Below are 23,882 nucleotides of genomic sequence, written 5' to 3'. Positions count from 1 at the left end.
CACGTATGAAGTAGGCAACTGAGACTACGCATATGAAGGCTCTCTAAGGGAGGTAGGAAAGGTCAACATTGAGAAAGATATAAAGAAGATAAATAATGTAAAATATTGGAACAATATGAACTTGTTAGAGCTAGTAAGAAGACATAATCTATTGAGTGAGGTTTTAACATGTAGGTCAGTTAACCACCCCCAACCACTTTTACATACAATGAAAGGGTAACAGAGAAAACTTGTAGTCGCTCTGACTCCATTTTCTTATCTTTTTAAGTCCTCCAGGAATTTGAAATTTTGGTTTGCTTGCTTTGATGATTGTTCAAGATGCTTTATCAAGCCTATGCCAAAATTACTTGGAGCTTCTAATCATTTATTTTTATTCAGGGTAGGTTACAGATGGATTACAAGATTTCTTGCCCTTGGTTGTCACTCCTTACTACTTTTCCCAGGTTTTCTTCAAGGTCTGTGACATTTGGAGTTCTGCTGCAGTATTTTTCATGCATACCAAGTCTTTACTTGCACACAATAGAGACAACGTTGTGTGTGCCACATTTGTCCAATTCTCTGGAGAATAACTAGTGTGCTTGTTTTTGGCAGTTGGATATTACTATTTCTTCTCCAGTCAAGTTCGCAGAAGCATATTTTATGGTGATCAGCCAAGAAATAGGTAATATCAATGAAATTATACACCCATTTGAATTCATGTATATATGGTGGCATGAATTGTTTAAATTTTGTTCTGCAGGCTGGATCTGTATCTACCCAAAAATAGTGATGGGCCAAAGCCAGTCATTGCTTTTGTAACTGGTGGAGCCTGGATTATTGGGTGAGAGATGTTTTCATTGATAGCTAATGTTTGAAGTGACAGTAGGAAGTCTAATAAAAATAGTAATAGCAGAAAAGTTTTTCGTGTAGATATGTAACCCCTTAAGCAGCTAATAGAGTGATTATTGAGGCTGTTGTTGAATAAAATTTTGGGGCGCCACCCTTTACAACAAAGAAAGAAGTCATCTGTTAAATTATGCAATAAAAATACATTTTTCTAACGTTGACCTTGAAATGGTATTTGGTAAGTACTTGCATAAGCAGAAGATTAAACAATAATAGCAATGGGTATGAGTAGGTAGGTCTGGGAGCAAGTAACAAACTGAAAGGGGCTTTTCTGAGTAAGATGATTACATATGCGTGTTTTAAATGTCTGAATCTTGTTTTGGCTTGTGATTCCTGTAATTATTAAATTGGGTTTAATTGTTAGCAGAGTAGTCTTGTATGATTATGTTGATTTCACAAAATTACTTGTTTTTTCGTGCATCATATGCCTGTTTATCTATATCCTAAACATTTTTTAGACTTTCTTTTTAATATCTACAGTTTCAAAGCATGGGGTTGCCTTTTAGGACAACAGTTATCAGAAAGAGACATCATAGTGGCATGCATAGATTACAGGTGATATGGTTTCCTCCATGCAACAGCTCATCGTTGTACATAATATATCTCATCTTGCCAGAAAGACTGTTCTGGATGAATTTCTTTTAGTATATTGAGATTTGTTTGTTTGTGATACTGCCTCTATATGATATTTATCAGAGAAGGATTAACATTCTATTTCTTTATAGGGTCAAGAGTTCTCCCTAGTGTCCTAAGGTTGCCAATATGCAGATTAGATGATAGCTATTAGGATATGTGGATGCTCCTCAAGAAAAAATGATTATTACATTCTAACCTTATAAGGCCATCTGTCTGGAGATGGGTACACAATTTCCATCATTCAGCAATCAGCACTATATATTACCATGTCCTTTGTCTCACCATATTTTTAATTTGTTTCTCACCACCTTTTTTGTTGGCTGCATTTTATATTCCTTGTAGCACCCTTGTGATTTCTCTGTCTCACCGTATGGTTGACTGATTTCTTTGTAAAATGCTTGACATGTATCCACCTGTGACAGTATCTCATACTATCATCGGTCTAAATTGACAATTAATGCAGGAATTTCCCCCAAGTGACCATGAGTGATATGGTAACGGATGCATCACAAGGTATCTCATTTGTGTACAAAAATATTGCTGATTATGGAGGGGATCCTGATAGGTACTAGATTCTTCACATTTTTCTATAAATTTAAAGCATGACTTTATGGGTGGGGAAAGTGATGGGAGATTGGAGTTGCTAACAAAGATGTTGCAAATGTTTCATTTTTGTAGGATTCCCATCAGTCAGCTGGTGCACATATTGCTGCTTGAACAGTCTTGGAGCAGGCAATTAAAGAAGGCGGTGAGGGAGAAAGCACCTCTTGGAGTGTCTCCCAGATAAAGGCTTATTGGGGTTTATCTGGAGGGTAAGTGTTCTGTTGAATGTTTTTTTGAACCTCATGGAACTTCTTCTGTATTTCAAGCACACTCTATTATATGCTTATGATGATTTGACACTCCCTTAAAATTTGATCCCATAGGATTCAGGTGAGATCAATCAATTTTGTCAGGAGGTCATAATTGGTTGATGTATGTTGATGTATGTTGGGTCTTATGTGATCGAATGCCGTAGTCAGATGGGAACTCTCTTTTTTCACCATATAATTCCGGCCTACTTCCATAGTCTTTGTTTCTAAGTGTTCCTCCGAAAGTCCTGAGAACCGAAGTGCAGAATTGAATATGATATTGGGGTGTTAAGGTGGATCAACTCTGTTGATGTTGTCTTGCCTAGGTGTAGCTTCAGGGTTTCATAATGCAATAATGCTTAACAACAATTTCTTCATATCATGCTCATCCGAGTATAAGTGACATAAGCTGCTAGACTTTATAATTGAAAACAAGATATGATTATCTATAAGCCTGTCGTATTCTATTTATGATATTTTTATCCATTGCATTATCTTTTTCAAGCATTTGTGTATCTTATGTTTCTGGCGGTTCAACATAAAATCTACTATTATCTTACAGTTTTCCTTGTAATATCCACAAACAGGTACAATTTGTTTAATCTAGTAGATTACTTCCATAATCGAGGTCTGTACCGTTCCATTTTTTTAAGGTACATGCCTTTTTAATTTCCTTTAAGTTATTGTTGTACCTGAAATATGTTTTGGTTTACAGCTTAATCTTTGCCAATAACTTCTTTGAGCTGACTGCTTTAAGATTTAATACAGTATAATGGAAGGGGAACAATCCCTGCTACGATTCTCCCCTGAAGTAGTGGTGCAGGATCCAAACATTAGAAATGCTGTTTCCCTCTTACCACCTATTATTTTATTTCATGGTACTGCAGATTACTCCATACCTTCAGATGCCAGGTCTGAATTTCTCTGGAATGAATTCCATTATTGCATATGATTACATTTAAATTCAAATGGTGCATTAGGTTCATTTGGCTGTTGAGATTAGTTTCTATTGCTGACATTCTTGCTTCAAAGTAACAGTACTCACTACACTAGTGTCAAATTTGTTAAAGATATGACTGAATGACTGAACTCTTGATTGAAGATGGGGATTTTTATGAAAAAAAATATATTTTCAAGCTCTTGTCCGAACTTGAGACTCAATGAATGTAATAGGGTCTATTTTATATATTTATCGCTCTCCCAGAACTTGACCTTGAACTGGTCTTTTCTTTTATCACTCTCCCTCTCATGTAGCGGGCTTAGTGATTAATGACTTAATAGAATGAGTGTACGGGGCTGCAGAAGAGGAGATAAAGACCCATATCTGAACCGAGTCTTTTCCAGCGTGTCTAAGGTTTCGAGTGATGGTGGTCTAGGGGATGTGGGTCACAACTGAAGATGATGAAAACTTCATTACCGACCTCTGTCTCTGCGGACTGTCCTGAGAGGCAAAATCTGAGTGACAAGTGCTTTTCCTTATGCAGATCCTATTTGGGAAGAGTGATTTTGTTGCAGAATTAGCCCTTGCCTTGTGCCTTGACTCATAGGCTGGAAATTTTTTGATAAGTCAATCAATCTTTCTTGGGCGAAAGAGACGATTAACATCTCTCATGAAAAAAATTAAAGCCTAGAGCTCAAGGGCCTAGTTAGTAGTTATCCAATAAAAAGACCCACATGTCAAATAAGTCACGAGAGATACTGTGTCTATTGTTTGCATTGATAAATTCTCGATGACTTATTAAAAATAAAAAATTCATACTGTGTCTAGAGAGGCTTTAGTGACCATGCCAAAGAGCCATCATAGTCACAGTTTGAAAAACGGACAGTCGAATAGGCTGTCCTTCGGCAAGTCTGAGGTAATGGATTCTGCTAGCCTTAAAATGATTGTTCATTCTTCTTTAGATAATGCCGACATGACTTGCCTGTTGGATAATCCCAAATCCCATATGCCAAGGGGGCAGTTGCTGACAATCTTGCTGCAAAAGGTAGTTTCTTTGGGTCATTCCGGAGTTGTGGCTAATTTTCTTGATTTCTGTTGTTATGGCTAATCCTCCAGTGGAGTGGGGGAAAGGGGAGGGCTTTAGCCAACATAGTTGGGTGTGATGAGAGTGGATTTGGCAGGGGGTTTTCGGCCTCTTAATTTGGCTTGGACTTGGTAGTGTTCTCTGAAGATGATCCCCTCCCATTGAGCAGTCCCTCCCCTGGGACGGCTAAGATTTGTCAATCTCAATGTTAATGTTATTGAACTTTGCCTCAGGCAGTGAACACTATGACACGGCAAATGGTACCAACCTTAGGAGACATGAGTAGGTAGTTGACACAGTGCTGTCTAATAAAATGTGTAGAAATTCGTATCAGATCCATCCTAAATACCATGCAGAATAATAAATGATGGATCGAGCTGATTTCGATCCTAACAACTAACGAGCAAAACTCATAGAAAATAAGGGATAGTTAATTTGGCAAATTACATTGCACCAAACGTTTCATTTACATTGATTTTTTTTTAGTTGGAAGGTATAACATAATTAGTTTAGTTCTGTTGGCAGAAAGAATAGCTGAAAAAGTATGACTTTGGTCGCAGAAATCTGTAATTAGGAAGAAAATCAATTTTCTCAGATGTTCTGTTGCAGAACTTTGCGTAGCCTGCAGTGGGAATTGAACAAAATAGTCAGAACATAAACAATTTATGGAAGAAATTTGATAACAGTCACTTAATTCACATCATAACACATCTAAATTATTTTCCTCACAATGAATATAATCACGTGTTAAAATCATACGGTATGTCAATTGGTAGGGATGGTTATATCCGATGCTCTCAAGTCCCCCCCCCTTTTTGTATTTAATTGTTGTGATATTTTCTCTACTGAACCTATCTGCTTTAATGAAGGCCCAAATGCATAAATTCACAGAGAAGATTGTCAATATGATGAAAGCTGAAAGGTTGTATGAGTCCTCTCAAGGTGGTCCAATTATTCTATCTCAGGTTGGCATAGCTCTTTCCTTTAACCCAAAGAAATGCAACGTTTTTTTTTCTAATTGAATTCAAGTCAGACTTTCTAACTTTTATTTTTTTAATATTATGAGGTATTAAAATTAGAGAAATATCTTTCTCTGCAAATGTTTGTTACTAATTGAAAATGAATATGGACCTATGGAGTACGAAATTGGCGCACCTGGTCATGTGCAATGTACCATGGGTAGCTCGAATGGCTATGGGGCTTGGCACATGTACCATGGGTCATGTGCAAGCAAGATGATGTCCCTGATCCTATTGATAAATTCCTCAATGCACATGGCTGAACTTTGCTCTCTCTTTTTTCCTGTCCTCTGTTACTACTATCATATTTATTTCCTCATATTGTATTGATAATTCACTTTGTGCAAATCATGTATATTTGGCTGTTGGAACCATATAAGTTGTATCACTGCTAGTGGTCCTTTCATCTCTACTAGTTATGATTATCATACTCCTCTTGATGAATATTGTAATACACAATGGAATTTGAACCACAAAAATCGTTAATAACTATTCCATTACAACTTGCATGTTTCTTAATTGTTTCCATTCATATTATGCAAATATATTTTATTGTCCAATTTATTTTTTACTAGTTTTCAAACTGATACCAAGTGCCATCTGCCAAATCATGGCAAAATGGGTGTTGCTATCGCTTTACCATATTTTGTGCTGTGTTTGTGTTGACAATATCATAATGATCTGAATGGCATTCGAATAGGTGAAACAATGGGTTTGGCATTTTTATAGCTCACTAGAAGGCTTGTCTTGTTGAGTTTAATATCAAGCTTCATTGGTTTATCGAGTACAATGGGTTTGAGAGTTTCCAAACTTGATTTATAGTATATTATTGGTTTATAGTATTTTTGTATCTTGTGTTCTATTGTTTCCATTTTGGAACATGATTGCATCTTCTTTGTGCATCCATTTTCACTCCACAATGGATTTTTCGTAACTAATTTTCTGTTAGCACACGGTCTCTCAAAAAGGATGGAGGATGAGTCTAGATATCGGCCTTTTCTTGAAGTTGTGTCTTTTGGATGTTTGGAGGAGCTTAATTGTTGAATTTTTAAAATTTTTGTAGGAACTTACCCTTATATTGGGAGAGAATAAAGCAAAGTTAAAAGGAGATTGAGTTAGTGATAGATGAGATGAACTTCAAGCAACAAGACTAGAGGTCATGCATGCTATCAACTCGGTGGATTTGAATGTCTCAGATTGATCACTACTATCGCAGTAGCTGTATGATCATCAGAAGCAGCAAAATTGTCAACTGGCCTTGCATGAATCATAGAATCATTTGAATGAAGAGATTTTATTTCTTTGTTTTTGTTTAACATACAATTTTATAGCTTTGTTATTAACTTAATAATATTGGGACAATGAAATTTTTATTTATATATAAAGATATTTTATTGTCAATGATCGGATGGAAGAAATTACGTTTGAACGTAAAAAATGAAGTGATATGAATATTGTCTAAAAGATGTATTGTTATTGTTCAAACGTGTAGTAGGGACAAAAAAATTCCATTCCAAAAAATCAATTCGAATGCAATTGTTGGCGTTGGAACAACTATCAGGGACGAAAAGAAATTTGTCATTTCGAATGGAATTGTTGGCATTCAAACGACTATTAGGGATGAAAAAAATTTCGTCCCAAAAAGACCGTTCGAATGGAATTGTAGGCATTCAAACAACTATTAGGGATGAAATTTTTTTTGTCCTTTTGAATGAAATTGATGGCATTCAAAATTTCAAACGACTATTAGGGACGAAAAAAACTTCATCCCAAAGAGACCGTTCGAATGGAATTGTTGGCGTTCAAACAACTATCAGGAATGAAAAAATAAAATCATCTAAAAAAATCCTTTAACTAGAGTTTTTAATGTTCGAACGTGCAACTATTAGGGACAAGAACGAATTCGTCCCAAAAAAATCCGTTCAAACACTTTCAAATGGTTTTGACAAACTTTATCCCAAAAAATATTTTTTGAGATGAAATTTCGTCCCAAAAGACTTTTTAGGACAGATCTATTGGGATGAACTAGGGATGAAATTTTTTCGTTCCAAAATTAATACTTTGAGAGATGAAATGGAAACCTTTTGGATTGAAAAATTTCGTCTCTAAAAAGTAATTTTGTTGGAGCAATGTGTGTTTATTGCATGAGCTTCCCTAAATAGTTATGTTGTTGTAGCGACGTGTGTTTATTGCATGAGCTTTCTTATTAACTTCAGAGACATGATCATGTGCTTTATTTGCATTTCATTTTCGGTTTTCTCTTGTGTACTGTACGTGCAAAATACGTACCAAACCACACGATCGATCGACCAGAGAGATCATCGACAAGTACTAATTAACTCATTATATATTGAAATAGTTATGTTTTTATTTAGTAGGCCAAGCCTAAAAGGAGACACATGGATACAAATCAGAAGCAACTTCTGAAATATTTATGAACATTATTACGGAGGACGTACCGGCATGAATTGACATCTTCACAGACCCTTCAAACGCACGCCTTGTCGTCCTCATTAATTCTACTTAGTCTCTGCTCACTTGGCTCCTGCTGCCTAATAAACCATGGACAAATCAATGATATTAATTAGTACTGTGCAATCGATGATCCCATGATTATAAGAAAGAGACGCGAAGTGAGTGCTATAACATTTATTATTGCCTGTGTGGATTTTTCCAGCACCATCAAATGCCCAATAAATATTCATGTATAACTCAATTCATGCGTCTATTTCTCTAATAATTCTACTCAAATTTGTATTTCAAATACGAAATTGAAGGATTTGAATGCATGTTCAAATGTTTAAAGCTTGCGTGCTACCTTCTTCTTAGGCTCCCGAGGCCTTTGCTCAGGCTTCTTAGGGGCTTGTTTGGAGGCCGGAGCTTTGGGTGTAGCTGTGCTCCCGGAAGCAGGTTTTGTAGGCTCTTTCTTGACCTGTGGAGGTGGTTGAGAGCCTGCAACAGGTTTTTCAGGTTTGAGTGATGCCATTTTTCTCTTTCTTTTGCTTGATACGCTCTTCACACTCAAAGATATGTCTACGTCCGTTGCTGGCCTCAAGTATAAGCTACACAGCAAGAGGCATCCATATATATATAGCTGAGTTTCGAAACTATATATGATCGCGACAGGGAATTGGAATCATGTCATACATCAAATGGAAGCTGTGATCAGAAGCGATACTGGCACTTGATCATGAGAATGGAATAAACTGATCAACTGGAAGCCTCTTTATGATCTTAAAGAAGAGATGCTAAATTATATCAGATTCTTTGCAGAGGCGCATATTTTTCAGATGCGTATTCTAAGAAATGGGGTAGATACTTTTCAGATCGAGCATAAATATTCTAGCAAGTGCCATGCATGCCACTCCAAGATGTGTGAGAACCTTGTCTTGACGTGAGACTAACTAATAGGATTCTTAGTAGAAAAAGTTCAAAGCCCACCACCTTTCTGGTAAACACTCAAGTGTGACATTTGGTATGTCCAAAACGTGTAAGCATCTTTCGTATTTCTTTTTACAGGAAACATATGGAGTCTGGAGAGGGGAAAGAAAACTAAACCAGCATGCATGAGATAATTAATAGAGTCAGATTAATAAGCACCCGGCCCCCATTGTAACATATAAACTGAAGAAGAACAATACTACGAAGTCTTAAGGTTCAAGAGTTTATTATTTTTCATATATTTTTTACTATTTTTTATTATTATTCATTATTATTTAATATTTTATTATTATTATTTATAGATCATCTGAAATCATCTCACTGTCCAAACGTAACGTTAGTGTACATATTAAGAATAAATAATCTTTCTTTGTAAACTACCAAATCTGGGATGAAGCTAGGAAGAGATTAATGGGGTGGGGCTGTTTGTTTGTTTTTTTTTTCTTCCTTTGTTTTTGTTGAATTGCGGGACAGCCATGCCTGGCCCTTCCATCCCCAAAAAGAGGAAGAAGTTTAAAAAGCAGATATTCCAGGGGAAAGTATACATTCATATATGATGCTGATAGTGAGATATAATTTATTTTAGAGCAGTGCTAGCACGATCGAGTTGGTTCCGATAAAGAACAAAATATATACATATATATATATATATTTATTATTTATTTTTTTTTCTATTTTTTTCATATTCTTAAATATTTTTTAAAAAAATCACAACATTATTAAAAAATATTTTCTTAATCATTAATTTTAAACCAATTAAAAAAAATTATATCGGGACAAATCACTGGGTGAGGTTTGTTTGATTCTTAAATCCATCTCAACTCATCTCAATTCATCATTACAACTTTTTAAAATTCTAATATAAAATATAATAAATAATTTAACTTTTTCGAATCTTAAAATAATAATAATATTAAAAAATAATATTTTAACAATATTTTATCATATCATTTCAATTCAACTCAACTCAACTCAACTCAATTCATTTATATATAAATGCAATCTTAGTATTTCTGTTTATTTTATTGGATTCTTTGGAAGGAGCCGTAGGCCCTCTTTTCGTCTCTATTTGACCCCTCCCTCAGTATTCTCAAGCTATCCCTTCTATCTAACGGGGATCTTCAATATTCTCTATTGGAATTTCTAATTCAACCCATGAATTTGTCCCTTCCATCATATCAGTCATGCATTTTAATTTATTTTTTAAAATTTTTTTACTTAATAATTAAGAAAGTGAATACATATTAATGAAGTTGTGTATATTTTGAATTTTTTTCTTAATAATTAAGTATGTTAAAAAAATCTATAAAAGAAAACGAACAAAAATGAACTAACAAATTTTTAACTAGCCCAGCGATAAGCTCTTTTGATCCTCCCCAACTTACACAACCACCACCATCAGACTCCTTGAAATAGAGGAGAGAAAGAAGATATAAGAAGTTTGGATAGTGAGTTGAGATGAGATGAGTTGAGATTAAAGTTTAAAGTTGAATAAAATATTATTTTTTTAATATTATTATTATTTTGAGATTTAAAAATGTTGAATTATTTATTATATTTTATATGAGAATTTAAGAAAGTTGTAACAATTAGATGAAATTAGTTGAGATCAACTCTAAATCCAAACGAAGCTAACTGAAAGAGAAAAATAATATTTTTTTATTCTTAATTGTTCTACTTACAAGAAATGCTTCTGTTTATATATATATGTAGAAACAGTGCAGGAATGTATTGTACAACCAATGAGAAAATTACATATATGCATATCGAATCAATAATAGTCCCCTTTAAGATAATGTGTATATATTATGCACACTGATAACAAATTGTGACGACCTCATATGAAATTTATTAGAAAAAAAAAAAGGGATAAATTATTAGGCCAAGCCCACAAATTTATTTTATTGACATTTTGCTAGGCCCATAGGCCTGAAGTTTTTATTTTAAAGCCATTGAGATGTAGTTGTTGATTTTTTGAGAATATCAATAGGCTAATATTTATAGAAGCCCAAATTGAATTAATCGGTTAATTTTAAAAAGACTTCAGGCCCATAAGATTTTTGTGATAGATTATAAGAGTTTTATTATACTCAACAATTGGACAAAAGCCCATTAAAAATACTTACGGATCAAGTGGACCCTATTTAATTGGTTATAGGCACAACTATTATTTTATAAGCCGAAAACATCATCCGATAAGTTTGGCTCATTTTGAAATTTAAGATCAGCCCATTAAAGTTATTAAGTGACTTAACCCATCAAATTATACACAAGCCCTATATCATAGTTCGACCTATTAAATACACAATTCGCGATGAAGTCCCAACCCGAGTGCCATAAAAACACCTAGACCCATCACCCGAGTACATACAGGTGTTCCAGTGGATAGTCTCATTCGCGTATCATCTTCAATCAAAATCTAGGGTTGTCGCATGTTACTCCAATCATCACCTAACCTCTCCACACAAATTAAGGAAACCGCAAATGATACCAAACCCATGTTCAACCCATGCACACAACCAACCGTCCTCCCCTATTTATACGTTCATTGAACCAAAGCAGCAGCCAACCTCTATGAACGCGAAAACTTCTCTTTCCCCTCACTGAGAACCCAAGCACAGCATATTAACTTGTAGAGACGCATAACGAATCCAAAAAGCCACCATCTAAACCCATACACCACCACCCTCCCTGTGACCACCTCAAATAGCCACTCGGTTTTCTATTATTATGGTTGCACGGTACCCCCACGAGCCACCATGTTCTAGTGTGTATATCCCACGACAACCTTAACCCTTCTATCACCTAGGTCTAAGCCGCTACACCACCATGGAGACCATCGAACATCCCTTACATCAAGTTGAGTTACACCACGGAAAAAGCAAACCGAGCCCATCGCGTATACATGATCCAGTTGAGTTCCCCACTAGGCAACCCACAGTACACCACCATCCAACCACCATGGAAGCCCTAGTTTCCTCCACGCAGCAACCCCACCAGCCTCCATGTTTTTCCTATTTTACTGCATTCGAAACAGAGCATTCCGCCAACGCCACAACCGAGAAGCTAGCAAGCCCATGATGCCTTTGCACCACCCCGAACAACCATGCCCAACTTCGTGCCGCCATGAGCCACCATCACATGGTATCTCCACCCCTCTTGATTGTTCCCTTGGTAAAACTCTCTCTCTACATGGCTCTCTCCCTCTCTTTCTCTCACTACATTCTCTCTCTCTCTCCGCCATGAGTGACAGTTCTCTCTCCCTCTCCCTCTCCCAGTGCTCTACTATTGCGCCCAACCACCTGCTCGCCACTCGTTGCTCTCTCACGATGAGTTCGTTGAAAAGGCCATGAGGTCCCCGAGTGTTATATTGGTTCTTTTCTTTTTATTTTCAACCTTTCTACTGCTGCCCTTCATAATTTATATTAATACCAGTACGATTCTAAATTTTTATGCTAGTGGGCTGTTCAGTTTAATTTGGGCCAGACTTGGTGAAAATTTGGACTTGTGTTTGAGTTGGGATTATGTTAAGTGAATATTAAATGGAGATGTATTTTACGTGGACTTAGTTTTAATTGAGTAAATATATTGGCCATACATATTATTTTACATAAATAATTTGGAGTTAAGGTATTAGTTGGAAAAGTTAGGTGGATATCAATGAACTTGTGAAATGATGATATTTTAGAGTTACGAGAGTTTTAGAATTTCTTAGGAAATATATGTTATTTAAATATTTCAGGCTTTAATATCAAAATACGTGTGCAATTAAAATTATGAAAATTACGTGACTATTTTATAGGTGATGATTGACACTCTCTTGGCACTATTGTGGAAAAATTCAGAATATGTAAAAAATCTAAGTAAGCGGAGTTCTTATACTAAACTTTGCATAAAAATAGATGGACTAAGGTTGATTTATGCAAAATATGCATGTTTTGTAACGAAAGGAAAAATTAAAAAACAACCTCAGTCCTTTTGTTCTTCATCACTCATTCTATCTAAATAAGAAAAGAGAAATATATTTTTTTCATAACTGGTGTAGATAGACATGAGCAAAGTTTAGACATTCTATTTCTAAACTGTGCAAAAAGAGTAAATATGAAATCTGAAATTTTTTTACATGATTACTAAAAGATGCTCTAAATTTGTTTTGATTATGTAAAGATGATATGAATTTATTTAGTACTCTGTTTTGATATAATGTGTCATCTGAAAACTTTTGACATAACATTCTGATTCTATATCTGTTTTTGACTCTGCTCTGCTCTACTCTGACCTTACCACAAGTGTAAAACTATGGAATCTGTTATATGGTTGGTACCAACGCCTTTGTTTTTTAGTGCACACACTTTCGAAATAAAGTAGTTTTTCTGTGTGGTATTTCCTGTGTGCACACTCGAGATTCCGAAAATGAATAAAATGAAGATTCACATTCTGATACTGCCTGGTTTGACCACCAAGGATAGCACAACCTTACCACAGGGGTTAAATATGGTATATATTCTGATATGATGCTCCGATATGATATGATATGATATGATATTATAAGATAATGATGTTTAGGTATGCTATGCTAAATGACTTTTGAATATGAACATTTTGAACTGTCACTCTGATATTCTGATAACATGTTTTGGATCTGCATTCTGAAACTAAAATGTTTTGCTCTGCATTTTAAACACTATGAAAAGGCTCATGTTTACGTACTAGTATATGTTCTCTGCTTACTGAGTTGCTGATAACTCACTCCTTATCTCCATAATATTTTTCAGATGATTTGAAAGTTTCAGTTGAGGATCAAGATTATGGAGTATGAGCAAGATTTAGTATAGCGGATTAAGCATAAAAGGATGACATGGTTAATGGAGAATGTTATTCAGTAAATTGTTATGTTCTAATAACGTGGTACGTTGGGAAGTTAACATTTATATTAAGACTTTGTGGTGTTTTAGTTAATTGCTTTGGAATAGTTGGTTTAAAACATTGAGATCTATATTTAACTAAGAATTTGGAGCTTATATCTATATGATGACATATGACTTTAAGTAACAAGAAGTAACTCTCTAACCCATCCAGGACTGGAGTGTTACAATATATATGTAGAAATAGGGCGGAATGTATTGTACAACCAATGAGAAAATTACATATCTGCATATTGAATCCATAATAGTCCCCTTTAAGATGATGTGTATATATTATGCACATTCATCTTGGATAACAAGGACTAAAAAAGCTTAGAACTTGATAGCTTGGTCATCAAATCATCAATGATGAACTGAAGAAACATGTAAAGTTGTTAAGGATCCTTGTAGCTTTTCACGCACCAAATGACAATTTAACTCTATGTTTAGTAAAAAAAAATAATAATTAAAAAAAAACTCAATGTTTAGTGCTTTCGTGATAGACTGGAGTAGCTGTTATGTGTAGTGCAGCAGGGTTGTCACAAAAAAGAAATGCTGGCTAAGGATGATGCTGATGAAGATCATTTAGCAAGGCACAGATCCATGTTATTTCACAAATTGTACAAGTCATTGACCTATATTCAGCTTTTACAAAGGACTTAGAGACTGTATGTTATTTCTTGGATTTTTAGGAAATAAGTGATTCACTAATAAAAATGCAATAGTCACTGATTGAATGACAAATATCAAGGCAACTAGCCCAAACCAAGTCTGAAAAAGCCTTAATTTGAACAAAATAAGAAGCTAAAAAGAACAAACCTTGACCAGGTGCTAATTGGAGATATTTGAGAATTCATAATGTAGCTTGTAGATGTGGTACACAAGGGCTATCCAGAAATTGGCTTAGATGATGGACTAAATATGTGATATCGAATCTGGTATGAGTAAGATAAAGTAATCTGCCAATCAATCTTCTATAAGCATAAGCATCAAAACTAACTCACCATCTTCTTTGGATAACTTGGAATAAGTATCCATAGAAAAAAAGATTGGTTTAGCAGCTAGTAAACTAGCATCTAAAATCAACTCGAGTATTATTTTTCTTTGAGACAAAGAAATGTTGTTTCCGTGAACATGCAATCTCTATCCCAAGAAAAAACTTGGCAGCACCAAGTCTTTCAATTTGAATTGAGCACTTAAATATGCTTTAACTGAATCAATATCAAATAAATCACTACTAGCAAGGAGAATATCATGATCAACATAAACCAACAAAGCCACAAATGAACTACTTTCCATTTTTTTTGAATAATGAGTAATCTGACTTAGATTATAAGAATCCAATATCAATCAAAGCATATGTAAATTTCGAAATCCATTGCCTAGGGGCTTGTTTCAATCCATACAATGATTTTTATAATTTGCATACTCGTGTCCCCTCACTAAGATAACCAGGAGGTATTTTCATGTATATTTCTTCATCTAAATCTCTATATAAGAATGCATTATTGATATCTAAATGAAAAATATGCCAAACATGAATGGCAGCAAGAGACAAAACACATCTGTCTATGACCATTTTTGCAAGATGTGAGAAAGTTTCAAAAAAATCTAGACCTTCCTTTTGAGAGTATAAGCTTTTTCTACTCCTACTCATAATGGTTCTAGATTTTTCCATACTATTGTTGATGACCATTCTAGGTTCACTTGGATTTATTTGATGAAATCAAAATTTGAAGTTAGGACTTTATTAATTTCTTTTTACAATCTCATTAACACAATTTGGAACAAAAATATAGTATGTAAGTGATAACAGCTTAAAATTTAAATGACAGAATTTTTCTTTTCAAAATGGATCATTCATCAAGTCTCATGTATAGAGACACCTCAACAAAATTTTATAGTTGAACGATTGCATCCGCACTTATTAAATGTAGCAAGAGTATTAAAGTTTTAGTCAAATGTACCCTTGAAATTTTTGGGGAAAATGAATTACTACTGCTACTTATCTTATATAAATCGTATTTCATCCCTAATCCTAAATAAATAGGCTTGTTTCAGGAGTGAGAGAGATGAAAGTTTTGTGAATAGTAGTGAGATAGTTTGAGTTGAGTATTTTTTGGGTTTTGAAAAATGAGAGAGAAAAAATTAAATAAAAAATATTATAAAGTTAAAATGTTATTAAAATATAGTTTTATAATATTATTTTTGTTTAGAAATTTGAAAAAATTGAATTGGTTTTTACTTTTTGTTTGAAAGTTTGTAAACGTTGTAATGATTAGTTTCAAAAGTTATAATGATTGATTTGAAAATTTTGTATATAAATTATGTTTGGAAATGAGATGGGATGAGAATTTTGGGATGAGATCTATTTTCAAACGAACTCTAAATCTCCAGATGTGATCCTTTACAATTCAATCTCATCATATAGTCACTTGAGAAAGTTTGATTGTTTATGTTATGCTTCCACCCTTACTTAAAGCAGAACTAATTATCCAAGAGGAAACCATCATGTTGCATCATTCCTACATCTCCTACAAAGGATCTGTCATATTAGGTCGAACAATTGACCCATTTACAAACCCAATTTTATTTTTACCTTTCAAAGTCCTATACATCGATATACTCCATGTGTGATAATTTTTCTTAGTAAGAACATGAGATACCGACATGTTGTCTAGTGAATCACCATTTTGCAAGTGATAAGGACTTGCAAAATTATCCATATGCAAAGAGACAGAAGCGGAAGAAGTCATAGCAACGGACCTTCTTAAGGTATCCGTTCTGATACCATGTAATAAAGGAGAAAGAGAAGATATTAATTGGGAGAGAAAAATAATATGATTTATTCTTGATTGTTCTACTTACATGAAATGCCTCTGTCTATATATATATATATATATATATATCTGTTACATATAATCACTTTTGTATATTTTTTTTGCATCTTACTGATGTGATTGATCAAAATAGTTATTTTATATTAGAAAAATGAAGCAGTCAATCACATCAATAGAATCCGCAAAGAATACGTAAAAGTGACTGTAAATAGAGTTGTATATATATATATATATATAGAGAGAGAGAGAGAGAGAGAAGAAGGCGTGAATGTATTGTACAACCAATGAGAAAATTAAACATCTTCATATTGAATCTCATGTAATACTCCTCTCCCTCCAATCTACCCAAACTCGCAACTCGATCATAGCCCATTTTTATGGGCTCATGAGCCTCACGCAACATTATTCCAAGCACAATTTGACTAGTTTCTGCTTCTCCACCATCTCTCTCCTACCCATCACCTATGCAGATGTTTTTTTTTTTTTTTAATTCTTTTTCCTTTTATGTAGATGTTTAGTTGCTTTTCAAGGACTAATTTAGAGTTTGGAAAATGCTTGGGCCACTTAGAGGTGGTTCCAAGACTTTTTTTTTTAATTTTTTTTTACTTAATAATTAATACAGTATTTTTTAATGATATTGTAAATTTTTAAAAAAATTGTTTAAAATTATAAAAAATGTATGAATTTTTTTTTTAAAGAAAAAAAAATCAAATGGCCTTCTCGAAAGAATTTCTCGAACTACACCCTCAGTTGATGTAGCACAATCCTTGAGAGTTTAGATCTGTGTCACTCCGTCGCCACCCATTTGCCTCGCCAAAAGATTACTTACAGCTAGCTAGCTCACTCCACCCATTTTGATCAAAATCCATTCTTTGGCCGACGTGAGTAGGGCATGCCATGCGCCGCCGGATTTCGTTTAGTTCAACCACCTTATGTGTTCCGTCTTTGTAGGAATTTTATGCACATCTCTTCAAAAACGCAGGACTGGTGTTCTACAACATGAATCACCTCAACTGAAAATTTATTGAGCGCATCTCACCACAATTGACCCCTAGCTAGCTAGATTTCATAAAAAATTACCCAAGTGCTTACATTTTGTTTGCTTCGTACCAAGAAACATGGACTAGCTAGCCCAATAATTAGATAATTTCATTTCTCTGTTATTTGTTTTTTTTATTTATTTTCTATTTTGTATTAACCTTTTGAGTAATGATATACCTACAATTCTTTTATAATTCATTTTCAAACAACCAATAAAATCATACCACTCCATTGAAATAAATTTCAATAATATGTGGAATTGTAAAATAGTTATAAAAAGATTGTAAAATGATCATTTTCCTTTGTTTAAGGTCGTCCTGCTCGCCTAGCTATCTTCTTTTCTTTTAATCAGAGGAAATATTCTAGTCACAAATAGATTACACAAAAATAATCTCACAAATTGATATGGTTTGATGTGGTTCGTCAGATTATAAAGTTACTGATTTTATTATAAATTAGATCTAACGGATCAGATAAAACCACTTCAATTTATAAAATTATTTTTATATAATTTATTTATAGATGTAACATGATTTTCTAAAAAAAGGATAATATATAGTAAAACATTTATCCACCCAGATTTAAAAGTTTGGGTTGGTGAAATGGATGGGCCAAACCCAGCCAATTTGAAGCCCTAAGTTTTAGGCTTACCAAGCCTCCAACTATAATAATATTCGATCAGTGGGGATGATACCTTTTTCTTTCTGAAAATTTCCTACCTTTAATTACAAAAGGAAAACGATTAACTAATTACTATAACACAACTGATAATAAAATAAATAGCCACTTCCTTTTTATCATTATCATTATATTTGATAATTGAAATGGGAAGCTTTTGATTGAACCTAAAGGACTTTTGTAGGGCTGTTTTGAGTCTTTGACATGGAGTTTTCTCCCTGATCTCTTGCCATGCACCATTCTGAAAGTACATTTATATCTGTTCAAATAACTTTAGCCTCCGTTTAGATAATGAAATGAGATAATTTTAGATAAAAATTAAAAATTAAATAAAATATTGTTATAAGAATGTTATTATATTATTATTATTTTAGAATTTAAAAAAATTGAATTGAAATTTAAAAAAGTGAAATTGTTTATTATATTTTATATAAAAATTTTAAAAAATTGTAATAATAAGATGAGTTAAGATGATTTCTCAATCCAAACGGAGCATTATTCTTTTTATCCCGCAAAACTGAGACTAGTTTGCATATATAAGTACTCACAAACAGAGTCGGCGTTGGGTGGTGTTAGTCAACTAAGGAGATGTTTGGATTCGAAGATGACTTGAGATGAGTTGAGATGAGTTGAGATGGATTGTGAATAGTAATGAGATGAGTTGTAAATAGTAGTGAGACTTGTGAGTTAAAGTTAATGAATAATAATGAATAGTAGTAAGATGAGTTGAGATGAGCTGAGATGACTTACGAATCCAAACAAGCCCTAAGTCTTTGCTTGCAACAAAATAAATGAGTAAATACCAAAGAGTTGGATAATTCTCAACGAAGCTCTTATCTTATTGTCCATTAAGTTAGCTTTCTGGGTTTGAAAGTAGAGCAGGACAATTTCATGATCAGCTACATAAATGTTTACAAACTTAATGATTCATTTCATATATATAATCAACCATAAGGTCCTAACATATGTGTTTGGACCATCTGAATCTAATCTACATCTGTCTGAGAGCCAGCCTGCAACATGATCTCTATTCAGACTTTTTGGTCAAAGTTCCTGATTAAATTATTCAGTCAAATCGTGGGTCATTAACCTTATAATGATCTCTTGCTTCCATTCCAATAATACCTGATCTTTTTCTCAAGTCAGTGAGGTTAATGTCCCATCCTCAAAGCCAAATAAGCCAAAACCCTGTATCCCACCAACATCACAGTCAAAGCAGCCACATCCCACCACTTGTGATCAAGACCCAGGAACTGAATTGCAGAAAAATCCATTACCCTGCACTCCCTCCCTACCCCACAAGCATAAACCTCATTCGCTGAGTACTGTACTCCCACAAGAAGCTTGTAACAGTAGTGACTAAAAGAGATATACTTTAACCAAGCCATGAAAGATGGAATGTGCTGAATGTAGTATCCTCCAGCAAGTAAGAACACAAGCATGGTCACAGAAGATAGGGTGGTGGCCTGCTTTACGTCCATCAGGATTGCCCCAAGTGCAAGGCCTAGCCCTTGGGAGACCAGCACGTTGAAAAGGATAATCAACAGGGTTAGCACAAATGTAAGTAAAGAAGGCTTGAGACCTCCCATCCAGTACGTGACTGTCACGAAGATGGTTGGGAGCACAAGCTCCATTGGCAAGTCGCCGGCCATTCGAGCGAAGTAATAGGAGGAGAGCCGGTACATGCCTGAGGAACGTTCTTTTATCAGCATAGGACGCTCCAGAGGGAATGCGAATATGGCACTGAATAGTGGGAAAAAGCCCCAGAAGATGGAGAAGAAAAAGAGAAGTCCAACCTGCAGTTTCAAAAGTATTTTTCCTTAGGGATAACGGTATTTACTATATATAAGTTGGAGGTGAATAAGAGCAAATTATATAGTACTATTGCTGATACTGCCAATATTATGAGCCATTCTAGGTAGAGACCAATGTAGGTGTCTGTCTATTTCTGCTAGGATGAGATGACGATCATACCTGATCTTGAATGCGTGAAGTATCAGATTTCCACCATAAGAGGCCCGACAGAATTGAGACAGACATGACCTGAAAAATCTTCAGACCTGAATAAGATTCGTGCTTCCTCTCTTTTAAACCCCTTCTTAGCAACACCTTAAATTGCTCCCACCAGCTGGTGGTCCATCGATTCTCACAACCTGTACCACACTAACTTACTTTTAGTACACGTACTGACTGACTTTTCTGAGTTCTAGTGAACTCTGCATACGGATAGATATCGAATAAATGCAAATAGATCGGCCAAAAATTTTCACTGACCTCTGGAAGATAATATTCCAGATGTGGAAAGAACTGGGTCGGTCAAATTTCTGTGAATATCTGCCTTCAAGGCTGGATATAGATTTTTTTTGTACGATGCAATTAAGGACTGTTTGGTTGAATTGTGATCGCCATGGTGGTCTAATCTGCCATGAAACTCCACCTGCTCATCCTGCTTTACATCAGGAGCTATACCTACATCTCGAAAGGATATAAACAAGAGGTAAAAAGAAAATCAGTAAAATTAAGCCTCAAGCACAACTATAAGTACGATCTTAAGATGCATGGCTTCACTACCGGCCACCATCTTTCATAGTCATGTAAGTACAAAAATTCAGAGATCAAGAACAGTCATGGCCCATTCATGAAGACTTGTTTGACTTCAGTACAATTATTAAAACCATAACGGGCATTAGGAGATCATGAAAAACAAAAGACAAGAAAGTATCTTAGGCTGTAATGTAGATCCGCGAGCTTCAGTGACAGGACTAGGGTTGTCGAATCAATTATCAAAGTTCTTTGGCATTGACTATGATAATTAAAGAAGAAGTTTCATGACTAATATTACAAACATATACTAAACTTTATCGTCATTAAGCTCACGAGTACTACACATTTGCTCATTTTCGAGGCGTACTTTAATGTTTAAGTGATCATAGGATGTAGACATTTTGCTGTTCTTCTTCGATTTATAACATAAAGGTAGTGATTAAATATAAAAGTAAGGCAGGCAGGCACACGTGTGGTTTGATGGTAGTTCCCCCGTCCTAGCTAGATCATCTAGGCCGGGGTTCAATCCCTCTCAATCAGCGAGAATTCTATGGCTATGCTCCAACAAATTGCACTAACAGGAAATAAAAACAAAAATCACATGGGACAAAAAAATAGTGCTTGGTTTGGGCTGTGTATTGAGTGGTGCCTGTCAATCGAGGTCGACCCAAATTATGTGTATGTATCTATGCATAACAGCCAGAGATGTGGTGAAATCTTTTGAACAATCATCATTAATTTCGAAAACGAACTCTTACCTAAATTATCACCAACTGCTAAAAAGTTTTCTTTTATGTTTTTTTTTTTTTTTTTTTTTTTGAGTAACTTGCTGTTGAGAGTCAATTTTGAGGCCCACGTGGACGGGCTACAATATTTTTGCATTTCATCCCCGTTGAGTCTCAAAATCAAAGCAACCATTGGAAAGATTAATGAAAAAGAAAATTTTGTCCACATTTTTTATTTTGGTTAAAATAGAAAATAAATCTAATTTTGAAATTACCAATTATTCTAAAAGTTAGTCGATGGTGAGAAGTAAATTTTATTATTTATATTATATTTTTAATATTTTTCCTCACTTCTGGAGTCAATCTTTTTCTCAATTAAGAGATTTAACATGTATAATATTTAATTAAATAGATAGAGTATAGAGTTTGAGTTTGAATTTAGAACTTCTACTCTAATATTATATAAAATTACTAATTATTTAAAAATTTTAAATTAAGAAAAAAAAATAGATTTTATTATTTATATTTTATTAATAAAATTTTAAAATGTTAATATAGCTTAGTACTAAGAAAATGATCCGTACCGTTGGCAAGATCAAGCAGAAAATCAGCAGGGTTGACGAAATCGAACCCGGGCACATAACCAATGGAAGCGAAGTACTCCATGACCCCACCCGCATGACCGCTGTAAATCGGGCACCCGTCCGACAACACCACCACCTTGTCAAACATCCTGTACAACCGGCTGGAAGGCTGATGAATTGTGGTGATTACCGTCCGGCCGCCGCGTGCCAGGCCTCGCAACGTCGCGACAATGCGTTGAGCGGTGGTGGAGTCGAGCCCCGAAGTGGGTTCATCGAGCAACAACAGACTCGGGTTTACCACCATCTCCTGCCCGATACTGACCCGTTTCCGCTCACCACCGGAAACACCCCTGAGGAGGGTCCCGCCGACTATACTGTTACGACATCGTGATAGCCCAAGGTCCCTGATGATGATCTCAGCTTGCTCCATTTTCTCTTGCTTCGAGAGCTGTTTGGGTAACCTTAACATGGCGACATAGGTTAAGGTCTCGAGCACCGTGAGATGAGGGTATAGCACGTCGTCCTGTGTGACGAAACCGGTCTTGCGCTTCATGGAGCTAGAGAAGGGCTGGCCGTTGTATGTAATAACGCCGGAGATCTTGCTGGGCAAGCGGCCGGCGAGGGCCGTGAGAAGTGTGGTCTTGCCACTGCCGGATGGACCCAGCATTGCCAGAAGCTCGCCGGGTCGAACAACACCACTGACGCCATTCAGCACAGTGCGAGTGGGTTTCGGCTCATGCGGCGCTAAACAGCTACCCTTGTTGGTTTGCAACTTTATAGTATACGCCACGTCTTCAAACTGCCACAATCATCATGCACATGATGAGTTTTAGCTAGGAGTACTCCATGCTAGGAATATTCATATGTACATGCATCTATTTGTCTTGTGCTAAATTTATGCAATATTGATATATGAAACATGACTATCTTCGTAATTTGTGCAAGTATATGGTTGGTGTTTATATACCTTGAGAGTAATAGGGCGCAGGGATTGGTGGAGAATGGAGAATCTGTGTGCGTTTGCTTGATCTTGCAGTTGGTCTGGCATCTGATCATCTTCGAAACAAGTGCTCACATCAATTGACAAACTTCTTGTTGAAGTACCGGATGGCTCTGCATGGACCAAGGCGTTCTCAGACCAATTGGCGGCTGGGATATTCCCAGGCTGAATACTAGTAGCAGTACTAGTGGTGGCAGTTGTTTCTTGCTCAGGAGGCATCATTTCAAGAGATTTTAAACGGACAGAGAGAGAGAGAGAGAGAGAGAGAGAGAGGAAGAGATGAGATCAGAGGTGGAAGAGGAGTAATGGCGGGGGGGACGGGAAGCTAGCAAAGAGTTAATGATGGAGAAGGAGAGGGAGGAGGGGTGGTCACATGCAAGAACAAGTAATGTGACTTTATAAAGTGAGGAAGCCACGAGAAAGACGACTTTGGGTATAATAGTAGTACTGTAGCCATAAAACGTACTACCACCACTTCTACGAGTGTGTCCCAACATCATAATATAAATGATATATATAGCCATATATAATATTGGTCAAGCTTTGGGTGATGATCATGATGATGTATTAACTTCATCAATCACAACCCCTTCTTGCTTTCTCTTCTACTTAGATACGTGTCTCTTATTAATTAGTTCATTCGGGCTTTTCTTTGTGGGCAAAAACATCCCCCTGAATGTTGATATAAATGTCTATATTAATAAATAAAA

At 35.3% G+C, this 23,882-nt stretch overlaps 2 protein-coding genes and 1 long non-coding RNA gene across 4 annotated transcripts; 1 reads left to right on the top strand and 2 right to left on the bottom strand.

Moving 5' to 3' along the window:
* The first annotated feature begins 308 nt into the window (after window positions 1–308).
* LOC109021183 (probable isoprenylcysteine alpha-carbonyl methylesterase ICMEL1) lies at window positions 309–6,726 on the top strand. Of its 2 annotated transcripts, XM_035684052.1 has the most exons (9): window positions 309–455; window positions 592–661; window positions 740–820; window positions 1,366–1,440; window positions 1,985–2,086; window positions 2,200–2,333; window positions 2,960–3,025; window positions 3,141–3,250; window positions 6,479–6,726. In XM_035684052.1, exons 1-6 carry the CDS (start codon window positions 335–337, stop codon window positions 2,306–2,308), a joined length of 558 nt encoding a protein of 185 aa, XP_035539945.1. In that variant the 5' UTR covers window positions 309–334; the 3' UTR covers window positions 2,309–2,333; window positions 2,960–3,025; window positions 3,141–3,250; window positions 6,479–6,726. The 2 variants fall into 2 exon arrangements, with proteins under 2 accessions (XP_035539945.1, XP_035539944.1); XM_035684051.1 differs by lacking the exon at window positions 6,479–6,726 and having other exon boundaries at window positions 3,141–3,634.
* Window positions 6,727–7,754: 1,028 nt separating this feature from the next.
* Window positions 7,755–8,492, bottom strand: LOC109019669. Its single transcript, XR_002000805.2, has 2 exons — window positions 8,234–8,492; window positions 7,755–7,967 (listed from the first exon to the last, which is right to left on the bottom strand). It is a non-coding gene; the product is annotated as an uncharacterized LOC109019669 (long non-coding RNA).
* Window positions 8,493–19,229: 10,737 nt separating this feature from the next.
* Window positions 19,230–23,642, bottom strand: LOC108982575 (ABC transporter G family member 21). The gene is made up of 5 exons (XM_018953988.2): window positions 23,140–23,642; window positions 22,173–22,971; window positions 20,594–20,788; window positions 20,294–20,472; window positions 19,230–20,115 (listed from the first exon to the last, which is right to left on the bottom strand). Exons 1-5 carry the CDS (start codon window positions 23,392–23,394, stop codon window positions 19,471–19,473), a joined length of 2,073 nt encoding a protein of 690 aa, XP_018809533.1. The 5' UTR covers window positions 23,395–23,642; the 3' UTR covers window positions 19,230–19,470.
* Between the last annotated feature and the right edge of the window lie 240 nt (window positions 23,643–23,882).

Source organism: Juglans regia, chromosome 13, assembly GCF_001411555.2.
Source record: "Juglans regia cultivar Chandler chromosome 13, Walnut 2.0, whole genome shotgun sequence".
In the NCBI taxonomy this organism is placed as follows: Eukaryota; Viridiplantae; Streptophyta; class Magnoliopsida; order Fagales; family Juglandaceae; genus Juglans; species Juglans regia.
The sequence above is the reverse complement of the archived record's forward strand: the minus strand, read 5'-3'. Positions and strand labels throughout refer to the sequence as shown.

Bases quoted from the DNA above. Each gene is read 5' to 3' on its own strand.
- LOC109021183 (XM_035684052.1), top strand. From the start codon at position 335: ATGCCAAAATTACTTGGAGCTTCTAATCATTTATTTTTATTCAGGGTA. The intron at 1,441-1,984 runs GTGATATGGTTT...CAATTAATGCAG, and splicing joins GTGGCATGCATAGATTACAG to GAATTTCCCCCAAGTGACCA. The intron at 2,087-2,199 runs GTACTAGATTCT...TCATTTTTGTAG, and splicing joins TATGGAGGGGATCCTGATAG to GATTCCCATCAGTCAGCTGG.
- LOC108982575 (XM_018953988.2), bottom strand. From the start codon at position 23,394: ATGATGCCTCCTGAGCAAGAAACAACTGCCACCACTAGTACTGCTACT. The intron at 22,972-23,139 runs GTATATAAACAC...TGATTGTGGCAG, and splicing joins TGCGCCCTATTACTCTCAAG to TTTGAAGACGTGGCGTATAC. The intron at 20,789-22,172 runs GTACGGATCATT...TTCGAGATGTAG, and splicing joins TCTGCTTGATCTTGCCAACG to GTATAGCTCCTGATGTAAAG.